Here is a 23,231-nt window from a genome sequence, read left to right as displayed (position 1 = left end):
TCATAGAATATTGACTGGTATCTTAAGCAGATGGGACACTTTCAAGGGAAGGGAGGGCATTCTTAACCAAAATCGTGAGTAAAGAGCAGTTATACTTTATGAAGAAAATTCCTGATGTGAGCCCTTGATTCGGCGAGTTACTTTCACGAGGAGTCTCAGTTAATCTGTGCATTGTTCATTCCTCTCAAGCAGTTTTTATGTTTGACTGGATGTTTAATTTTGCATGGTATTGTATTAGAAATGAGATACATGTTAAAAAACCAGTATGTAATAATGGCATGCAAAATTCCCATAATTCTCCCCATACAGCTTAGTAGGCAGGACTTCGTTTGAGTGCAGGGCCTAGAAACGTGACTAAATGGGAATTGGGTTTTCTTTAGCCATAAGGAAGGGTAGATTTTAGATGATTTTAGAGTAAATACATTATTTGTGTTGGATAGCCTATGGAAATGTGAACTGATTGGAACTGATTATAATGCAATCAATTTAAGCAGTAAATCGTGTGCTTTTTAAAAGGACTGTGCTTCCCTCCTACACTGTTGGTGGGAATGTAAACTGGTACAGNAAATGGACTGTGCTTGATCTAATATTCATGTTACTATTTCTCCTACTCTTCTGTCTGGCTTTCCTGTTAGTGAGTTGTCTGCCCTATGGGTTCAAACTTGCTATCTCGATCTTCTTTGTGGATGAAAAGCTGGGAGGAGTTCATCTTCTTCTTTTCACTGCCTTGCGTAAATCTCATGAACTTGGGACGGTGGAGGGAGACTCTTGAAAGGGGTCATCACATTTCACTTGTTTTCATTAACTACATTATCTACAGAAAGAGGTCATTTGACCACCTGATGTTTCAGTCTGTATTACTCAGTTTTGTGTATTGCTCATCATGAACTCTTGGCTGTTTTACTTTAACACTTGTATAATTGTAGCCCTTCTATTCTGAAGATAGTATCAGGGAGCATTCATTCATTTATTCAGTAAATAGGTGGAGTAAGCATTTAAGTTGACTGTCACTCTTTTAGGTACTGGGTATACTGACCTAAATAAAACTAATAAGGTCACTGATTTCAAGATTTGCATGCTTGTGGTAGGAAGAGACAGTCATTCAGCAAAGAGCTAAGACAGTTTTGGAGACTTAGTTGCTTTGTTAGGAGAATAAGCTAAGTGATTAGCCATTAGTAGCTACTTCATATAGGATGATCAGGGAAGGTGCAGGTGAAGGAGACCACTGAGCAGGTGCAAGGGTGTTGTGTTGGGGTTTTATTTCCTGCACACTCAGCAGATGTTTGGTGGTTAACAGCAGTTCGGAAGTGCAGGTGCTACTTGAGAGTAAAAGTTCTGGGCTAAGGGGTGTTGAGAAAGACCAATTCCTTCTTCCTTAGCAGGGAGGGCTGAGAAAGCAAGCTCAGCCAGGACCAAAATCCTAGAGACTCCAGTGAGTAGTATGAGGTACGTGGTCCTATGTGGAAGTGCTGGAGAGTGGGTCCACATGGGTCGTCCAGGTGGGGAGAGTCTCAGAGATTGGTAAAGAACTAACGTATAGGACGTTTAGGATAGAGACATCTCTCTATTTTAAATTTTATCTATCTCTATTTTAAATTTTAGTTGACATAGAGTGCAATATTGGTTTCAAGAGTAGAATTTTGTGATTTATCACTTAACTGCGATACTTCTTGCTCATCGCAACAAGTACCCTTCTTATTACCATGTCCAGTCTAGCCCATCTCTTACCTGCCTCCCTCCATCAATTCTTCTTTTCTCTGTAGTTAAGAGTCTCTTGTGGCTTGTTTACCTCTCTCCTTTTAGCTCCCCCTCCCCATTTATTCGTCTGTTTTAATTCTTAAATTGCCCATAAAAGTCAAGTCATATGGTATTTGTTGTTCTCCGATTGACTAATTTCGCTTAGCATAATACATTCTAGCTTCGTCCACATCATTGAAAATGGCAGATTTCATTCTTTTCAATGCTGAGTAATATTCCAGGATGTATATTTTGATAAGGATGCTTGAGGACAGTCTGAAATGAGAATTTAGAGTGAGGACCTCTGCTCACTGCTGCCGTCTTCATTTTCCCAGAAACAGAAACCTTTCTATGAACTGGCTAAAACCAGTTCAGGTACCAAATGGTCCGGGAATGTGCCTAGTACTGGACTACACAAAAGTGCTAGGAATAGTGGTCTGTCATATTTTGCTCATAAAAAAGGCAGTATATTTTTTGTTGGTTATTGGCTTGGTGATTGTATATCTAAACACACCGTAATAAGTTAGCAAACCATCTACCTCTTTTTCCTGAGTCTTTTCTCCCGTCCTATGTGAATTTGTGATGAACTTTCAATGAAAGTCAAACTTGTATAAATGTTAGAGAATCACATATTTTGAAGAATGTACAAGATCTTAGGATGCTTGCTTCGAATTTAGAGTGACAGAAAAGTTTCATTTATGGCTTGAAAACATTTAAAGGAAGCTAATGAATACTTTAAAAAGAAATGAAAATACTGAAATTTTAGGATGTCCTAGAAAATATACTTTGTCCAAAAANACACTTATGGGGATGAGCACTGAGTGTTATGTGGAAACTAATTTGACAATAAACTATTTGTAAAAAAAATTGTTTTTAATTTACATTTTAGTATCTAGAGAAGCTGCACTACTGTCTTAAATATTAAAAAAATTTTTAAACATTTATTTACTTTTGAAAGACAGACATAGTGTGAGCAGGGGAGGAGCAGAGAGAGAGAGAGGGAGACACAGAATCTGAAGCAGGCTCCAGTCTCTGAGCTGGCTGTCAGCCCAGAGCCCAACGTGGGGCTCAAACTCATGAACTGCGAGATCATGACCTGAGCCGAAGTTGGCCACCTAGCTGACTGAGCCACTCAGGCGCCCCTGTAAAGTTGTACAGCAACTTTGGAAAAGGTAAAACAGAATGAATGTTCTTTGAATGAATTTGTAGGTGAAAAGTTTGGCACACATTAAGTGCCTGCAAGTACGTCTGTGTGTCAGCTCCATTTGGTTTTTCATTTAAACCTGAGCTCCAGTGTTCTCCTCTTCAGAAAGTCTTTGCTGACTCTGGCAGACAGCAATCTGTTTTTCCTCTCTGCTTTTGTAGATCGTTGCATGCACTGAATAAAGTGCGTGCGTACATGCCATCTTCCTGGCTCAGGCCTTTGACCTGAGGACTAACTAGACTTGGCCATATTAATTGTGCTGTGTGTGTTACGGTAGCCAACACAGTGTCACACAGATTATAGACAACTTGATATTGATGTGAAGGAAATCTCCTTAAACAAAGTACTGGAATATCAAGTTTCCATTTCCTGGAAACCAAGGAGTTCATTGTGTTAGCTTTGACTTTTCATTTGAATTGAGTGACACCAGATTTAAGCGACAGATCACAGATTACTGTGCCCCATCTGCATGAGCCAGTCCACCTAAGCCATACTCCTGGGGTCAGCCCTTCTGTGAAGATTCTGATTATATTTGGCATGTTGGTGGCATGATTCCCTGTGTAAAAAAGGTATAGATAGGGATGTGAATATTTTATTGCTTAATCTGTGATGTGTTATCAAAGCAGTAGTTGGCTCAATACTTTGGTTTCCTTCATTCACTTTTTCCTCCCTCTGTCTTTTCTTTAGGAAAATACTACCATCTACCTTATGTGAGGCTCTAAATTTGTATGTGTCCTTGGCTAGCAGATATAAAATTGTTTTAAATGTGTGTATTTTTAGTTTACGTACATTACAGACCCTTTGTCTCTTTTACTGTAGTCTCAAATACAATTTTAAAATCATTTTAATCTTACAGGAAAGTTTTAACAATGGAACAAAAAAGTAATGCACTCTTTACCCAGATTCTGTTTTCTCTCTCTCTCCATATGTATTTATATATGTCTGTACTTAAGCTCATCATTATTTTGAATCCTTTGAGAGGAAGTTGCAAAGATCATGACTCTACCCTTAAGTACTTAAGTAGATATTAGTGAAGAACTAGACACTAGACCAAGTCTCAAAATCAGGAAATTGAACATCAATATAGTACTATTATATAATCTACAGTTTCATTGTCGCCAATTTCCTGCTAAATCTCCTGCATAGGATTTTTTTTTCCTGCCTCCAGCTCCTTACCAGGATCAGTCTCACATTTATTTTTTTTTACGTCCCTTTGATCTGTTTTAATCGGCAAATGTTCCTCAGGCTTTCCTTCTCATGACATGGGCGTTTGAAAGAGCACAGGCAATTATTTTATAGACTGTCCCTCAAATTGGGTTTGTCTGTTTTTCCAATTAAGGGTCCACGTGTGGGTATTTATTTTTATTTTATTTTTTAACAGCATTTATAAGCACTCTTCATTTTGCTATGTCTGAATCCAGTTCATTGATTGTGCCTGCTGCATAGAATTCTCCAGCGAGGTCTGCCATTTGGAGTGAATTGGCCAGGCTGATGGGAAAAGCAGCCAGAAGACTTTCCTTGGCATCAGGAGAAGATCCTGATGGGGACTGTGTGACACTGGAAATCAGCACATACGTTTGATGCGGGCATCGGGGTCACTGCCTTGCTTTGGGCCGATGGTTGAGAAAGCAAGCAGATGAGGCCCAGCATTTCTAAGGCAGAAGGAGCGATTATGCTTGTGAAGATAAGGCATGATGGAAGTTGATTTTTTGATCCTTCCTTCCTTCGTGCACTTAATAAACAGTGATTAAGGGCCTGCTCTCCTCATGGGAGCTCACCTTCTGGCATATTGAAAACCAAAATGAAAGCATTAAATCGAAAGCTCTTCCTCTGACAGATGCAAATGTTTTACAATGAAAGGTTCAGATAAATAGTTTGACAGTGTTTTTCATTGTATTAGTGAAGCACCCTTACAGAAAATTATGCTCATGACTCTTGACCTAAATACAGTGATTTCCATTTCTTTCTGGTTTTCTCTGAAATTCACCAACAGGGAACATAATTTTTGCATGGTTCTCTCCATAGTTCATAAATAATTTTGCATTCCACTTTCCTCCAGTGGAAATTATTTTGTATATACTTTCCCATATTTCACAACCTGCTTATTTATCACTCATAATGACCGTCATAAATTACATCAAGCTGATCTACTGTAATTTACGCATTTCTCTTTTGTTGTAAATTTGGCTTGCTTCTAGTTTTCTGCGAATATTGGAGAAAAAAACCCTTTTTTTATAGGAAGTGTATATAACAGCTTCTTGGGTTAAAGCAGTTTTGACAGGTTGTTTCATCTAAAATTGTTCATTCTAACCTGTGAAAAAGGTTGCATCCCTGTGGAGAAAACACAGCCTGCCTTTTTAAGGGAGAATTTTTCCTTGCTGGTGTTTGAGCTTCCATTTATAATGGAAAGATAATTAGTAGAGATGGAGCTGATATATATAGAGCTTTCTCCATTGACTACTTTCCATGTGTTGTTAGGAAATAGCACATTTCCAGTGGAGAATAAGAGGAGTGATGGACAGTACAGGGAAGTTACAAGGCTGTATTGTGACTGCTCCCGACTCCCAGCTGTCACACTCATTCATTGGCCTTGACTCAACTGGATGGTCTCTCGGTTCTTGCCTTTTGAGAAGCAGTGGAGGAATATGTCAGTCTTTGGCAGAGGACAGTCAACTTCCTTCCAGCCTGGAGGCCTGATTAGTTGTCAGTCTTCCTTACTCTGGAAGCACCTGGAGCTGACTCCTCCTACAGCTGCTCTGAGCATGTACTGGAGAGGGCAATGAATGGATAGGCCATCAGGAGGAATTGAAATTCACTTACGGTCTCTAGAGCACCCCACCCAGAATCTTCTGAGCATCTAAGGATAAGTTGAATTCTCAGGCAGGCTCTTCCTTCCCCTTCTCAGGAGAGGAGGTCTTGAGAGGCACTTGCTAGGGGTGAGGTGGAGGCCTGTGATCAGCTGGTGTTTGCAGGGACTATTTCTTCTTCTTTTTTTTTAATTTTTAATGTTTTATTTATTTCTGAGAGAGAGAGACAGACAGACAGACAATGTGAGCATGGGAGGGTCAGAGAGAGAGGGAGATACAGAATCTGAAGCAGGCTCCAGGCTCTGAGCTAGCTGTCAGTCTTCTTCTTTTTTTTGAGTTTTTAATGTTTTATTTATTTCTGAGAGAGAGAGACAGACAGACAATGTGAGCATGGGAGGGTCAGAGAGAGAGGGAGATACAGAATCTGAAGCAGGCTCCAGGCTCTGAGCTAGCTGTCAGTGCAGAGCCTGACGCGGGGCTCGAACCCATGAACTGTGAGATCATGACCTGAGCTGAAGTCTGACGCTCAACCAACTGAGCCATTCAGGCGCCCCTGCAGGGACTATTTCTAAAGAGAGCACAAATCTCAGGATTTGTGAGTAGGGCTTGTTAGGGCAGCACAACTGAGACCATTCAGTTGTTCAGTAGGTTCTGTAGGTACCTTCAAAGATCTGGGGGCTGTTGCCTCCTCCAAGTCATTTATGTCTTCTTGTATCTTAGGAAGATTTTGTTTTCATGTACAGAACTTTCTTTTCTTGCTCCTTGAGGGCAGGATTTTGTATGTCTGGCTTGTTGTTCTCTTGTTGCCTTGTGTGGAGCTCTGAGCAAAAATAGTGCTCAATATGGGTGCCTGGGTGGCTCAGTCAGTTGAGTGTCTGACTTTGGCTCAGGTCATGATCTTGTGGTTCATGAGTTTCAGCCCTACATCATGGTCACTGCTGTCAGTCAGTCTGGAGCCTGCTTTGGATCCTCTGTCCACCCTCCCATCCCCCCCGCCCCCCAGCCCCTCTTCCACTTGTGCATACTCTCTCTCAAAAATAAACATTTAAAAATAAAAGTGCTCAATAAATATTTATTGGTTGTATGATTTTGTGCACTAAGGCTATTATCATGTGGGCAACTGCTACTCTCTTGTTGAGAAGAATGTAGAAGTGAGGAGCATCTAGATAAACCAAAGCCAGGGAGGAGCAGAGTGCAAAAGGGAGTGCCTGGACTTTGCAGCTGGGCAGAGGGAGATCCTCATCCCAACTTAACTACTCCCTGTCTTAACTTGGTTGACCCATTTATGTTCTCTGAACCTTAGCTTTCTCTCCTGGAAATGTGGATCAAACCACTTTACTCACAGAGTATGTGTAAGGTTTGTTGCTCAAAGTAGACAGGTAAAAATGTTTTCCTCTTCCTTTCTCTGCTCAAAGAGTGAAGATAGAAAGCCAGCAGGGGTCCAGTTAACATGTTCAAGTGTTGTTAAGTAGATCTTGAGTAACATTCATGTTACCCATAATCAAAAATGTGCCACATACTGCCTCCGTTTCTCCTTACCAGCACCTAATGCCATGAGTACTTCAAACAACATGCATACCCTTCAGTTCTGTTTTGAGCTTCTTTATTAGTAACTGTGTCCTTTGCCCCTACAGGATTTATGAACGTGTGATAGACCCTCCTGAAACCAACCTCCCCCCAGGAAGCAATGTATGGCTTGGTCAACGCAGCCAAAAGCATGGCTTATTCAAAGTAAGCACTTCTTTATACTTCTTCCATGTACTTTTTCTATGTGCTTGACATGAGTAATTGTCAGAACAATTCTGGGAAGTAAGTGCTTTGAAACTATGCAGAGTTAAGTGACTTGTTCAAGGTCACATAGGATGATGCATAATGTAAATCATACTCTAAATGTTTCTTACTGACCTAATTCTGGGAGACAGGGTCATCTTCAAATCTTCCATTCTCAGCATCTTGTGGTGCTCTCAACTCCTATGAGCTTTTCCTTTCTGATCTACAAAGAGTAATACAATAACTGTATTATTATACTTTATAGAAATGGTATATTGATAAAATGAAGAAGTTAAAAACATCATGAAATTTTAAGAAAGTCTTGTTCTTCAATAGAATGGCAGACTTTTGCTTCTGGCAATGTGGTAGAATAGATATTTTAAAAATTCTGCTTCAAAATGCCTAAAAATGCTGGATAAAACAGAACAAAAATCTTTGAAGACCCATTGTTGCACTTATAAGAAAGGAAATTCTTAGAGGCCAAATATATAGAGAAAAGTAAAAACCAGAGGGATGTCTTCCAGTACCAAGAATTTGAAAAATCCTTTTCTGTTATTCCAATATGATGGAGATATAATTGACATATAACAGTATATAACTTGAAGATGTTTAACTTTTTGATTTGATATACTTGTACATTGAAAAATGATTATCAGCAGTATTAACCATCACCTCCCTCATCTCACATAATTCTCATTTCTTTTTTGTTACGAGAACATGTAAGACATACTCTCTTGGCAAAATTCAAGTACGTAATACAGGATTAGGCACTATAATCACCATGCTGTACATTAGATCCCCAAAACTTACTTGTGTTATAACTGGAAGTTTGTATACTTAGACTAGTGTCTCCTCATTTCTCCCAGCCCCTGGCAACCAGCATTCTGCTGTCTCTATGAGTTTAGGTTTTCATATGTAGATTGTACATATAAGTGGTATCATGCAGTATTTGTTTTTCTCTGTCTTATTTCATTTTGCATAATGCCCTCCAAGTCAATTTACGGTGTTGGAAATGGCAGGATTTTTTTTCCCTCATGGCTGAATAATATTGTACATGTACCACAATTTTTTAGTCATTCATCTGTTGACATGTACTTAAATTTTTTATGTCTTAATTGTTGTGAGTAATGTGGCAATGAATATGGGGGTGAAAATCCCTCTTTGAGGAAGAGATTTAATTTCCTTTGAATATATACTCCATAATCCATCCAGATGGGGGCTTGCTGGATTATATGGTTGTTTTATTTTTTGAGGAATTTCCATGGCTATACCAATTTATATTTCCACAAACAGTGCACAGGGTTCCTTTTCCACTACACCTGCTTTTTTTGGTCTTTTTGATGATAGTCATTTTAACATGTGTAAAGTGATATTTCATTGTGGTTTTGATATGCATTCCCTGATGATTAATGATGTTGAGCACTTCATGTATCTATTGGCCATTTGCATGTCTTTGGAAAAAGAGGCCTTTGACTACCTCTGCCCATTTAATAATCAGCTTTTTTTTCCTGTTATATTGTATGAGTTTTTAAATGTATTTTGGTTATTAACATCTTATCAGATTGCTGATTTGCCAATGTTTTCTCCCTTCCCTTTCATTTTGTTGACTGTTTCTTAGGTTTTTGTTGGTAGATCCACTTATTAATTTTTGCTTTTATTGCTAATGCTTTTAGTGTCATATCCAAAAAACAATTGCCAAGACTAGTGCCAAGGAGCTTTTCCCCTGTTTTCTTCCAGGAGTTTTATGGTTGCAGGAATCCAATTTCTTCTTAATTTGGTTATCCAGTTTTCCCAAAACCATTTGTTGAAGAAACCATTCTTTCCTTATTTGTCAAGGAAATGTTGATTTATTTGTCAAGGAAATGTTGATAATCATGTTTATTATACGTGCAGCGGTTTATTTTTGAGCTCTCGATCCTGTTTCATTGGTCTATGTGTCTGTTTTTTTTCTTTTTTCTTTTATTTTTTTTTTGCCAGTATCATATTGCTTTGCTTACTATACCTTTGTAGTATACATTTGACCCTTGAACAGAAGGGGTTTGAACTGCACAGGTCTACTTACACATGGATTTTTTTTTCAATAAATACAGTACAGTAATGTAAGTTTATTTTTTCTTAGGATTTTAACTTTATTGTAGGAACACAGTATATAATACATAAAGCTTATAATTATGTTATTGGTAGGATTATGGCCAACAGTAGGCTATTAGTAGTTAAGTATTGGGAGAGTCAGAAGTTACTAACCCCTGCATTGTTAAAGGGTTTAATGTAGTTTGAAATCAGGAAATGTAATGCATCTAGCTTTGTTCTTCTTTCTTAGGATTGATTGCTTTGGCTATTAGGTCTTTTGTGGTTTGAAACACTTTTTTTTTGTTTGTTTGTTTGAAAGCGCCATTTAGATTTTGATAGGGATTGCACTGAGTCTATAAAAAGTTTCTGGTAGTATGGACATTTAAACAATATTTTTCCAATTTGTGAATATGGGATATCTTTACATTTGTGTCTACTTCAATTGTTTTTTAATCAAAGTCTTGTAGTTTTTAGTGTACAGATTTTTTTCACCTTCTGCTTAATTTCCTAAGTATTACACTGTGTTTGATGCTGTTGTAAGATTCTTTTATTTTTCAGATAGTTCATTGTTAGTGTATGGAAATGCAGCTGATTTTTGTAGATTGGTTTTTATAACCTGCAGATTTACTGACTTCATTGATTAGTTTTAAAACTTTTTTTGGTGGAATAGTTACAGTTTTCTATATGTAAAATCATATCATCTGCAAACAAAGGCCATTTAATTACTCCTTTCTGATTTGGATGCCTTTTATTTCTTGCCCAGGTGTTCTGATGAGGACTTCTAGTACTGTTTTGAGTAGGAGTCGTTAGAGTGGGTACCTTTGCCTTGTTTCTCATTTCAGCGGAAAAACATTTAACTTTTTACTGTTAAGTATGATGTTAGCTGTGGACTTGTTATACATGGCTTTTCTCATGTTTACGTATGTTCCTTCTATGCTCAATTTTTTGAGTCTTTTTACCATGAAGGGGAGTTGTAGTTCATCAATTCTTTTTCTGCATCTATGAGATGATCATATGATTTTTCCTCTCTCATTCTATTAGGGTGTGTCATATTTATCGATTAGCATATGTTGAACTATTTTTGTGTTCTAGGAATAAATCTTGATCATGATCTATGATCCTATAATGTGTCATGAATTCAGCTTGTTAATATATTCTTACATCTATATTTTTCAGAGTTATTGGCCTGTAGTGTGCTTGTAGTATTCTTACCTGATTTTGGTATAGGATGATGCTGGTCCTCTGAAATCATTTGGGGAGTTGGGGAAGACTTCTAATTTTTCCGGAAGAGTTTGAAAAGGATTGGTGTTAAGTCATACTTAAATGTTTGGTAGAATTCACTGATGAAGTCATTTGTTCCTGGGCTTTTCTTTCCCTTTAAAAATGAAGGTATAAATTATATAGAGCATAATTCATTCCTTCAAATAATTGGTTTTGAGTTTTAGAAATTTGAGAGTCCCAAACCCCCTGTCATAGTCAAGATAAAGGACAATTCCATAACCTCCCCAAATTCCTTTGTAACCCTTTTGATTCATCTTTCTAATCCTGAATTGAAGGACTATCCTGTATCACATTGCAAGGATATGGATGGAAGGAAGGAAAGAATTTTGGACCATTTTAATCTATTAAGCAAGATAGAGAGCCACACTTAGACATATTACTGGAACAGTAGAACCCCAAAGACACAGAAAAGATATTAATGGTAGCCCCTAAAAGGTAAATTTTTCACAAAACAATAACATAGATTGAACAGCTGGCTTTTAATCAGTAACAGCAGAAGCCAAATGATAATAGAAAGAATGTTTTCAAAGTTTTCAGAGAAAATAACTCCCAAATGTAGTAGCATATATCCAGCTTAAATATCATCTGAGAATGAGCATGAGATAAGAATTTATAGATAAATAAAACTGTTTTATGACCAATAGATGCTCATTAAAGAAACTTTGCAAAGAAAATACATATGAGGTAATGGCACTGGGGGAACAAATGGAGAGTATACACAAACTTTAATCATTACTTGATTAAATAATAATGCCCAAATAACTACAGGGAAAAAATAATGCCCAATTTTGAAAAAAAATAAAATTAAAAATATTAGAAGACAAAATGCTGGGGTTATCTGATTTTAAAGCCCTGTAAGGCCTTGTATTTAGAAAGTGAATAGAGATACTGGCTAACTATTAGTTCACATGTTAAAAATTTAAACTAATACCAAAGTAATAGAAATATTGCTTCCAGATTTAAGTATTTAAAAAATGTTTTTAAGGTTTATTCATTTTCTCAGAGACCGAGAGTGAGGCAGGGAGAGAGAGGGAGACACAGAATCTGAAGCAGGCTCCAGGCTCTGAGCTGTCAGCACAGACCCCGATGCGGGGCTTGAACTCACGGACCGTGTGATCATGACCTGAGCCGAAGTCCGATGCTTAACTGACTGAGTCACCCAGGCACACCCAGGTTTAAGTATTTGAAAAAGAGATATTCGTAAAAAGTCCTATCAACTCTGGGGCACCCGGGTGGCTCAGTTAGTAAAGAATCTATTCATTGGTTTTGGCTCAGGTCATGTCATGGTTTGTGAATTCCACCCCCCACTGACAGTGGCAGAGCCTGCTAGGGATTTTCTCTCCCTCTCTCTCTGCCCTTTCCACATGCTCTTTCTGTCCCTCTCTCAAAATAAATAAACTTTAACAAATAAAGTTCAGTCAACCCATAATAAGGCAGAAGAGATAAAAGTTTAAATATAAGCTAGAAATAGATATAATTTCAGTTCATAATATTTACTAACATATTAAGTGATTTATACTTATTGGTTATATGTCTGAGTACTATATTGGCTTCATAAAACTCCAATTCTGATGTATATTGTTTATATTGAAACAATAAAAAATAAAGATTTATTCATTGCTTTTGTGGGCATTGCTGAATCACCAGTGGCCAAAAAGGAGTTCAGTCCCTTTGTGGCTTCTGACCAAAGGAGGAACCATAGAAGGCATTTCAATGCACATTCCCCCATTCGCAGGAAGATGATCTTCCTTTCCTTCCAAAGAACTGAGACAGAAATACAATGTTTGATGCATGAGCATCTGAAAAGGATGATGAAGTACAGGTTGTGTGAGGACACTACAAAGGTCAGCACAATGGCAAGGTAGTCCAGGCTTACAGTGAGAAATACGTCATCTCCATTGAATGAGTACAGCGAGAGAAGGCAAGTGGCTCCACTGTCCGTGTCGGCATCCACCCTAGCAGGGTCTATCACTAGACCAAAACTGGACAAAGACCGCAAGAAGATCCTTGAACGTAGGAAAGGAAAAGGGCAAATATGAGGTAGAAACAACTAAGAAAGATGCAGGAATAAAGTAATCTTCTCTGTGACTTTATTTATTTTGTTTATTAAAAAAGTTTTTTCTAAATCTTTATTTTTGAGAGAGAGAGACAGAGTGTGAGCAGGGGAGGAAGAGAGAGAGACACACACAGAGAATCCGAAGCAGGCTCCAGGCTCAGCTGTCAGCACAGAGCCTCACCTGGGGCTCGAACTCAGGAACCGTGAGATCATGACCTGAGCCAAAGTCAGACGCTTTAACCGACTGAGCCACCCAGGCGCCCCTCTTCTATGTGACTTTAAATAAAAACTGGAAAATGAAAAAAAAAATTCATAAATGTTGGTAGTGAAATTGTTTAAAAAAGAAAAAAAAAAGGACAGAGTAATGAAACTGAAGCTGTAGGGGCGCCTGGATGGCTCAGCAGTTAAGCGTCTGACTTAAGCTCAGGTCATGATGTCATGGCTTGTTGGTTCGAGCCTGGTGCTGGTCTCTGTGCNAATAAACAGTTTTTTTTTTTTTTTTTAAATAAGGTATAGAATGCTCTGGCATTATCAAACTTCAAGGCACCTAAACTCACCACATAATAAACAATTTTAAAGATGCATACATCTATTATATAACCTAAATCTACACTGCAACATTACAAAACACTCTGGAAGATGGTCTTCTCACTACTAGGTGCTAGGTCAACTGAACAGCCCTATGGGGAAATACTCATCCTGGACTCTATTTCCCACTACATGCAAAATCAGTTCTGGGGGATTATAGATCTAAATCTGAAAGGTAAACCAGTAAAGCCTAAAAAAGTAGGATAGGAAAATATATTGATGAACTAGATGCAGGAAAAATATTTCTTTAATAAGTTACAAAAGGATCTACAAAGAAAAAGTTTGATATACTGGAATGTTAAAATTTGCAGCTCCCTCCAACCCCCCCAATATGTAAGAGAGTAAAAGGACATGCCCTAGAATAGAAGCTATTCAAAATAGCCTACACAGGCCAAAAAGGCAGAAAATCAATGAGTAAAACTATCCAACTTAAGATGTTAGCAAATGGAAATCAATAAATAAAAGAAAGTAAAAGACATGAAAAAATAAGCATATAAGAATAGAAATGAAAATAATAGGATACAATAGACAAGATTAAGGAAAACAATTTGATCATTTGAAAAGACAAATCTGAAAGTCTGAGCAAGAAAAATGAGAGAAAGCATTAAAAAACAAAATACTGTAAATACTAAAACAGTAATTAATCACTGATTTTATATAATAAAATGGAAAATTAGAGAAAACCAGGCAAGTTCCTAAAACTATAAATTATCGAAATGGGCTTTAGAAATGAAAAATGGTCTGAGAATCAATAAAGTATCCTAAAGGATTCATGACACAAAATCTGTACCAACTTTGAATGCATAGCAAATCGGTTCAAAGCTTAATGGCTTGAAACAGCAAGTATTTAGCTCATAGTTTTGTGCATTGGTGCTTTGGGTTGGGTTGGGCTGAGCTGAATGATTCTTGTATTCTGAGGGGGTTCGCTCATTAAGTTTTGGTCAGCTTCTGGTTTTCTGGGGACTGGCTATACTGGAATGGACTTAGTTGGCATGGTTCAGGTCTGCTTCATGTGAGAGCTTGCTTTCAGCAGTCTAGCCTGAGCTTGTTTATAAGGGGGCTGATGGGGGTTTCCAGAGCTGGAGTAGAAACATGCAGAATCTTTTGAAGCCATGGCTGGAAACTTGCACATTTTTATTTTGCTGAGTTATATTGGCCAAAGCAAGTTATAAGGCCAGACTCAAAGATATGGGAAATAGATTCCATTTTTTGCTGGGAAATACTACAAATTCCCATTGCACAGGGTAGCAGTCTGGTAAGGAGTGTTTTCATAGTCGACCATGTCTCTTCACCAAATTCAGAGTTTTACAGGCGAGTTTTATCATATCCAAGGAAATGATTTCAATCTTGCATACATTCTTATGGAGAAGAGAATAAGTGAGAATACTGTCCCATCTCATTTATGAAGATAACTGAGTGTCCAACTCTTGATTTCAGCTCAGGTTGTGACCCCAGGATCATGGGATCAAGCCCTGCATCGGGCTCCACATTGAATGTGGAGCCTGCTTAAGATTCTCGGTCTCCCCCACCCTCCCCAAGCTCTCGTGCATGCTTTCTCTCTCTAAAATTAAAAAAAGACACCACAGGAATTTTATAAGCCAATGTACTTTTGAATATAGATTAGATTAAATATTCTAAAAAGAAACCCAAACTGTAAATTAGCAATCCGAATCTAGCTATGTGGATGTGTGTAAGAGAAAAAGTTGGTTATTTCAACAATACTATTTTTATCAATATGTTGACTAATCCAATTCACTTTAAACAGAAAAATCTATGGTTATCTCCAGAGGCAGAAAAAGCACTAGATATAATTCAGTAGTGACTCATGATAAATTCTTAGAAAATAGGAATTGAAGGAAACATCATTAAACTGAAAGTGTGCATAAAGTAAACATACAAAAACCACCATACTTATGGTTTATTTTTTAAAAGTCTTTTTTTAAACTTTTTTTTTAAATTTCTGAGAGAGGGAGGGAGGGGGAATGAGAGAGAGAGAGAGAGAGAGAGAGAGAGAGAAGACCACATGAGCAAGGGAGGGTCAGAGAGAGGGAGACACAATCTGAAACAGGCTCCAGGCTCTGAGCTAGCTGTCACCACCGAGCCTGATGCAGGGCTCGAATCCACTAAACCATGAGATCATGACCTGAGCCAAAGTCAGCTGCCCAACCGACTGAGCCCCCCAGGCGCCCCAGTTATGGTTTAAATATTAGGAGAATTCCTGTTATAATCTGGAATCCTACAAGAGACTTTATTGCGATAATTTATTTNAGGTGATGCTGTAGGTCCTTCTGGCTAAAAACCAAATCGCACCCCCTAAAATGTCCCCCCCCCAAAAAAAACCCTACAAGGATTATTGAAACATAGTGACAAATTATATAATGGTTTACATAGAAAACAGAATTCAGACATTATTATAATTACCAAAATTGTTCTGAAAGAGTGCTGGATATAAAAACCAGAGAGAAAATCAATTGCATTGTTGAAAAAAGTAGCAGCAACAAAATGCAGTTAAATAGAATATTTTACTTATAAGATCAAAAAAATTATAAACTGCTTAAGAATAAAGACATGTATAATGATTATGGAAAAAGTGTAAAATTTTATTAAAAATCATTAGAGAAGACCTAAATGAGGCCAGGCTCTTGGAGAAGGCTTAAAAATGTCAATTCTATCCGAATTGATTTCTTGATTGAATGAACTTGTAATAAATTCCCTAAAGGGTTTTATTTTCTGATAACAACTGCAAGCTGATTTTTAAAAATTACCCAAGAGATACAGGAGTGCTGATGCATAGGGGCACNGAGGGCGGAGGGGGGTGGGGGAGAGGGGAAGGGGGGTGATGGGCATGGGGGAGGGCACTTGTGGGGATGAGTACTGGGTGTTATATGGAAACCAACTTGACAATAAACTATAAAAATAAAAATCATATGGAAGAGTAAAGACCAGTAATACTTCTTAAGAAGTAAAAGGAATGACTTTCATATATGAAGGCTTATTATAAGCTTATAGCAATCAACAGAGTTTGATATCCACGTAAGGATTGGAACACGAACTAAGAGAAGAGCATGAAGAGGCCAGAAAGAGACTTTTTATTGTGGAAACTTGATACATAACTGAAGTGGCATTCCTAATCTTTGAGGAAAGGATGTATTTATAATAAATGGTTAGAAAAATCATTGCTTTAAATATTTCATATATATAGTAATTGATGTAATTGATTTTGTTGTATACTGTCAAGAAAAGCTTTAATATATTTGGAAACTAGACACAAAAATCAATGAGAATTAAATACCTAAATGTGTTGGGGTACCTGGAAGGCTCAGTTGACCATCCAGCTCTTGATTTCAGCTCAGGTCATGATCTCATGGTTGATGGGATCAAGTCCCAAGTTGGGCTTTGCCCTGATAGCTCAGAGCCTGCTTGGGATTCATCCTCCCTCCCTCCCTCTTTCCCTTTCCCTCTCTCTCTCCCCTTCCTCTCTCCCTCCCTCTCTTCCCCTCTCCATGTCTCTCTCCTTTTCTCCCTCTCTCTCCCTCCTCCACTTGCACAATTACATGCTTTCTTTCTGTCTCTCTCTCAAAACAAATAAGCATTAAACAAAATACCTAAGTGTGAACTTTACAAGTGTTTAGAAGACAATAGGGGAGCATATGTACATGATCTCAGGGTAGGAAAGAACTTAAGCAATAATAAATATGAAGCTGTTAAAGATACTATTGACATATTTAATATATAAAAAAAGTTTAATATGTTTATCAAAGGTGATCTTGGGAACCAGATCAGTTAGTCAAACCTATCCAATAAAGTAGTGCTAAAATCAATAAGATGCTCCTAAATCAATATAAAATTGGACAGAAGGTATAAAATGGCAGGTTTTCACATTGAAAACACGTGAATAGCCAATTAAAAGAGATTCAGTTGCAGTATTTACCTTGAAAATGCAAACTAAAACCACAATGGCATACCATTTCTTACCCCTCAGCCTGGCAAACGTGAAAACAAAAATATGATGATGCTAAGTGTGGGAGAGGTTAATTGAGCCACTGTGGTGGAAACTTGAATTGGTGAAGCTACACTTTCCTGGGACGTGGGTCTGTAATAAAGGGCAGCACTGGTTCCCAACTCTGGGAACCCCTCAAAAGTCTTCTATTGGGAGACTTTAAAATCAAATTTCTGTGTGTATCTTGATCACTTATTGAGTCTGAATTGTAGAGTTCAGTAATTTAAATATTTTTAAAGGACTTTCTTAATGGATTTTGATTCTGTTTGAAGGCTCACATATTATTGCAGAGACATAGTAACATGTGTTGATGGTCTACATTAGAATTTTACCTTGGTCTCTGGAATGATCATAAAATGTAATACATGTTCAACAATGAACTTCTATTCCAGTGGCTTAGATTAGAGTTCATTTGAGTCTCCTGAAGGGCTTGTTAAAACATAGGTACCTGGATGATAGCAAAATGGCATGGTAAGCAGCTAGCTCCGAGCTTCTGTCCCTCTGCAGAGACATCAAAAATAAGCAGGAATTGTCAGAACCAAGTTTGTTAAAATTTAGGATAATAGTCAATGGTTTAAAGCAAACTAATTGAATTCTCAATCAAGAAAAAAAACACAACACTAAAGTAGTAGGAAAGCTTTGTGGCATTTCTTTTTATCCTTGCCTCATACTGGCCATAGCTCAGTGGCAGTCTCCCTGTCAGTCTGTATTCTCAGTGTGGGACAGTGGTCCCTGGTTCTGGACGGAACAGAGGAGTCCTTGTTTACAAACTGTTTGGTATATCCATTCTGCATGGGACCATGGGAAGGACTGGTACAAGACACTCGTCTAACTCAGAACTCCCCTGGGTCAGGAAAGTGGCAGGTGTTGCCTGAAAATATTGCAAATGTAACAAATAATTTGCAGCTGCCTGGGAGAAAAGTGCAGCTGACACATCATAGACCACATAAAGTGAAGATGAAATGCTAAGGAACAAGAGTCTTTGGGAAATCATGGTATTTAACAGTACCTGTGCATAGAAAGTGCACATTACATGTCCAAAGCAAAATACATGTTTGGAAAAGACTCATGAAAAACTTTAAGCTTTGTCTTTGGGCTGATCTCCAGGATCAGTGGAAGCATGGCCAAGTATTAAGGGAGGAGCCTTCCAGTATCTTTTTCCCCTCTGTCTCTCCTTCCCTCCTATTTCCCTCCCTTTCTCCATCTTCCTCTCTCTCTGTCTCTGTCTGTCTCTCTCTCTGTCTCTGTCGGTCTCTCCCTCTCTCTCCACCTTCCCTCCTCTCCCTTTTCTAAATCTCCTCCCCCCCCCTTCCCCCATTCAAGGAAATCAGTCTAAAACTATTTAACACAAGTTCAGGAACAAATTTCAGTGACCAGGCAAGATAGGTAATATAGTCTCTTTAAAAATAATTGGGCAAATCCTTTAATAAATGTACTTACTACATTGAACAATAAAACAGGAAACCCTGGGGAAGGGAGAGAATTCTCTCTCTAGAGCTCAGGTCTTACAATATTCCTATGGCCAGTGTTTAAATAAAATCACAAGGCAAATAAACAAAGTATTGCCATTCACAAGAATAAAATAGATGAAAACCATCCCGTGCCAGTCTAGATGTTGGACTTACTAGATAAGATTTTAAAACCACTGTATTAAATGGGCTTAAGGAGCTAAGGAAGACATACATGAAGAACTAAGAAGTTAGGAAAATTAGGTATGAGTAAATGAGAATATCCATGAAGGGACAGGAATTAGAAAAAATGAGCCAGACAGATAGTCTGCAGCTAAGAAGTATGACTGAAATGAGAAATTGACTAGAAGATTTGAGCAGGCTGAAGAAAGAATCACTGGACTTGAAGATAAGACCAGTGAAATTAACCATTATGAGCTGTAGAAAGGAAAATGTGGGTATAAGGAGAGGAATCTGTTGGAAATCATTGTACCACACACTTTCCCACTACACTGCCTCTACTTCCTTCAGCACTTAGTGTGGTCTCAGGTACAGGCAGGGCTGCCTTTATGGGTGGTTGACCTGTGCAGTCCCACGGGGTGCTAAACTTAAAAGGCCCTGTGGTCACCTTCATTCTCTGCTGTTGCAGTCTTGAACTTTGCAGTAAATTTTGAACAAAAGGCTCTGCCAGTGATGTAGTTGGTCCTGAATATAAGTCAAACAGATATTTATTATTGATGACACACTCTACATTGTAAGCTTTACCAGAGTTAGAACTGGGTGTATGTGGTTGGCACAAAGTATACTCTTAGGTACAACACATGTGGTCTGATAGATTTGTAAATCTCTCATCTTACTGGCAGAGTGGTCAAGTTCTCTCTCACAAAGGTCCATTCAGATCATATAAGAATATATATTAAAAGCACCTGACTTTTAGTGGTTTGCAACACGCATCCTCTCCCTTTCTTGGTTACGTATTTAATACTCACCATGTGCTTAACATTAACACTGCATTGTAGAAGCAATTGGCACTTGTCCTGCCTTTGAGGGACGTCTGCTTCAGTTGGGAGTTTGTGATTAAGAGAGGGAGAGTGGTCAGCTCACTGAGTATGTTTCCTTGTGTGTCAGGAACCATGTGCTTAAGAGCCCAGCTACCTGATACAGGCAGAAAACACGAGGAGTGTTCATAGACTCCATCATTTTACTGCAGAAGTGGGTTGTAGGTGGTGGAAGAGTACTGACCATTATTCACTGCTTCCTGTGTTCTGGATCTTGTCTCGCCCTACGTATATTCTCTCTGTTAATTACATTTCACCTTCACAGCATCCTAATGGGGTAGCCATTATCCGAATTGTATCGATGAGACAATGGGACTTGGGCGGTTGGGCAACTTGTCAGTCTTACGTAGTTTGTAAGTGATAGAAATGGGATTTTAAACTTAACTTTTTTTTTGCTTTCAGAGTTTATGCTCATTCATTCAAACATTGATTCAGCATCTATTTTTTAGGGGCTTACTTACCACGTACTGGTAACTATTAGATGGTGGACACGTTTCACTTCACAGCATCCCATGGAGGACACATACCTTGTTTTCTTTTTCTGGAGCTTCAGCCCAAAGGTACCAGTGAGAAGCCCCAAAAAGGGTTTGTCAGTTCCACCCTGCTCCTCTCTCTAGGGAGTGATGTGATTCTCCTTGTTGCTCAATAAAGTAGCCTCATCAAATGGCTTTTTCAAAGGAACCTTTCAAAACTCCTCTCCCCATTAGAATTTTATCTCTCAGCCAGTGCTTCTGGCCATCCTTTTGTGAGATGGCATGGGCAAGGGAAATATGTCAGGGTCTCTTTATAGAAATTATCTCGATCAATCCAGTGCTGCAGAAATCTCCCTTTCTATAGAAGAGGCAGGCACCCCTTAAGTGAGAGGTTGGCATGTTTTCAGGCTTTTAATATTTATCTTGTAGAAGTTGCCTCCCGGGTCCAAGAACCATGCCTGCTTTATTGTTCTAGAACTGAATATGCTTATGATGTATTTTTAGGCCAAAATAGCATCATTCTCTGTTTTAAATATTAATGTGTTGCTTCATAGGCAAAGTAAAAGCAGAATCTCCTCCCTTGTCAAATCTAATTTCTGGGTGCTGGTGGATCGATCCTTATGGATAGTGCAGTAAAAGTGCTCCTGCTGTAAGAGCAGGGAAGGAAATCACACTTGGTGCTTGGCACATGGGCCTTTAGCATTAGGTGATTCCCATCAGGGATCCAGAATACAAGATGGTGATTTCTTCCTTTCAAAATAGCATCCGTCTAAGATAGTAACTGATCAGTAGTGACAGCTTCTCTGAATCTTCTGATTGTCAAAGATTTTCATTATCAAGATAGTTGATACTACTCAATTTCCTTTTGATAAATTCTAAGCTGATTATGCTGTTATTTTTCAGAGGGTAAAGAAAGAACAAGTTTAGGTGACCTACAGTGAGCTACAGGATGCTTGAGTGGTTTGAGTGTTCTTACATAATTTCCATCTCAAAGCCATTCATTGAGGTCAAGATGTGCTCTGTGTGTCTGTGTCTGTCTGTCTCTGTCCATTGAATTTGGGTCTAAAACTTTTCCCTTACCTGGACATCACTGTCTCCTTAACAGCTGAGCTGTCAATGGGAAGTGAAATTGATTACAATTTTTTTAATGCCACAGCTGTTTTCTTTTTTTTAACCTCAGCTGGTTCCCATAATTCCACAGATGGTAGACATATGTTTATAGGCACATAGGAAAAGAAACTATATTCAATTCCTCTGTCTCTAATTCTTATTTTTTCTTTCATGCAGAAAGTCCGAGTCATAGACTGGGGAATCTTATACATTTGTGGATTAATATTTCTGTGTGTTAAGACTTTGGAAACAGCAGGACAGCTAATGATATGCTAATGAGCTGACAGTTTTTATTGACTGTAATGAAAGTCGACAAGTGTCTTTCTTGGCTTTTATGCAAGCTGGAATATTTTATTAACTGACTTTAGGGCAGAAATACATAATTGGTTGCATTTTTGAGAATCCTCCCTCCTTGTGAGTTTTTCAAGTCTTACTTTTTTTGTCAGCCAAAGCTTGGGTCCTTGCCAGTTTATAAACCGAACACATCTTCATCCATATATTTACATGCCCAGCAGCAGCTCTCCCCACCCCCTTTCCCTTTCAAAGCAATTTGTTTCAGTGTTTTAGCATACAAAAAGAGAACCATTTTCTTCAATGTAAACAGAGATCTGCAGGGAAATAAGAGCTTTAAAAAAGAATTAGCATTTGTTTGGTGGCAAAGCTGCTTGTATTTGTATCAGAAAGCTCTGAATGTTAGAAGGGCTTGCCTAATCTTAGTTATTCCATACAGAAGAGGGTCCTAATGGTATCATGTTTCCTAATCTTTATTACATCTTCATAGATTTCTTACTGTGAAATGAGAAATGTTCTTGGAACAATGGAAATAATGGGCATCAGTTTCCAAATCAAAAACTCCTAATGTACAACCTACCTGGTGCAAATTTTGTTTTCAGTGGGTGGTCAGCTGAGTGCAGGAGGTAGAGGGTGGCAACAGGTGGATTCAACAAAGGAAAAAGATTATTCATTTTTCCTCCTTCCATCAGTACTAATAGTGAATGTTTATTAACTTGAGCTTTGCACCTTAGGGATTTATTTAGAATCTCAGCTTGGCTGAAGTGTAGCATTGCAGTAACATGAAAAAATGGATTGTTTAGCCTATTAATAGTGTAAATAAGATTGCAGAGGAGGATATTAGGCTACCTAAAAGCATCTCTGTTTGCCAGCACTGAGACATTATTTCAGCAAACTGTTACATCTAATGCAAATAATTTATGTGCAGTTTATTAAGTATCCATTAAAGCAATTAAGATAGAACCTCATTTTGACCTTGTTGTAGCAACATCTTGTTAGCTCATGTAACTATGAGACTTTCTCAAATGATCTGTTTTCTCCTTAAGCCGTGTTGGAGTGGCTTAGCACTGCTTTTGGAGTTAGTAGACATGCAGTTAATAGCCAAGGATTAAGGTATCCTTTAGGAAAGTTACTTAGTGTCAAAGCCTTAGGTTTTTCATAGGTCAGATGACCAGGTGATCTGGCCCTGGATCAGGAGTACTCATTGGGTGTTATCAAAGTCACTCCGGAAGCTTTTTCAAAATTTGTATGATGTTCTCCCCAATTTCTAAAACTCTAATATGCACCCTGCACCCCCCCCCGCCATTGTTTTTTTTTTATTTATTTTTGAGATAGAAA

The 23,231-nt window shown here is 38.2% G+C and overlaps 1 protein-coding gene across 1 annotated transcript in view; it reads left to right on the top strand.

Moving 5' to 3' along the window:
- Positions 1 to 23,231, top strand: part of LOC144229115 (protein kinase C-binding protein NELL1) — a gene marked incomplete at its 3' end in the record, with an annotated part of 230,315 nt that overhangs the window by 163,812 nt on the left and 43,272 nt on the right. The window contains exon 5 of the mRNA XM_077761072.1: positions 7,383 to 7,479. Coding sequence (XP_077617198.1) covers positions 7,383 to 7,479 — 97 coding nt within the window. The remainder of the gene's footprint in view (positions 1 to 7,382; positions 7,480 to 23,231) is intronic.

Source organism: Crocuta crocuta, unplaced genomic scaffold (genome assembly GCF_008692635.1).
Source record: "Crocuta crocuta isolate KB4526 unplaced genomic scaffold, BGI_CrCroc_1.0 scaffold233, whole genome shotgun sequence".
Lineage (NCBI taxonomy): Eukaryota > Metazoa > Chordata > Mammalia > Carnivora > Hyaenidae > Crocuta > Crocuta crocuta.
The sequence above is the reverse complement of the archived record's forward strand: the minus strand, read 5'-3'. Positions and strand labels throughout refer to the sequence as shown.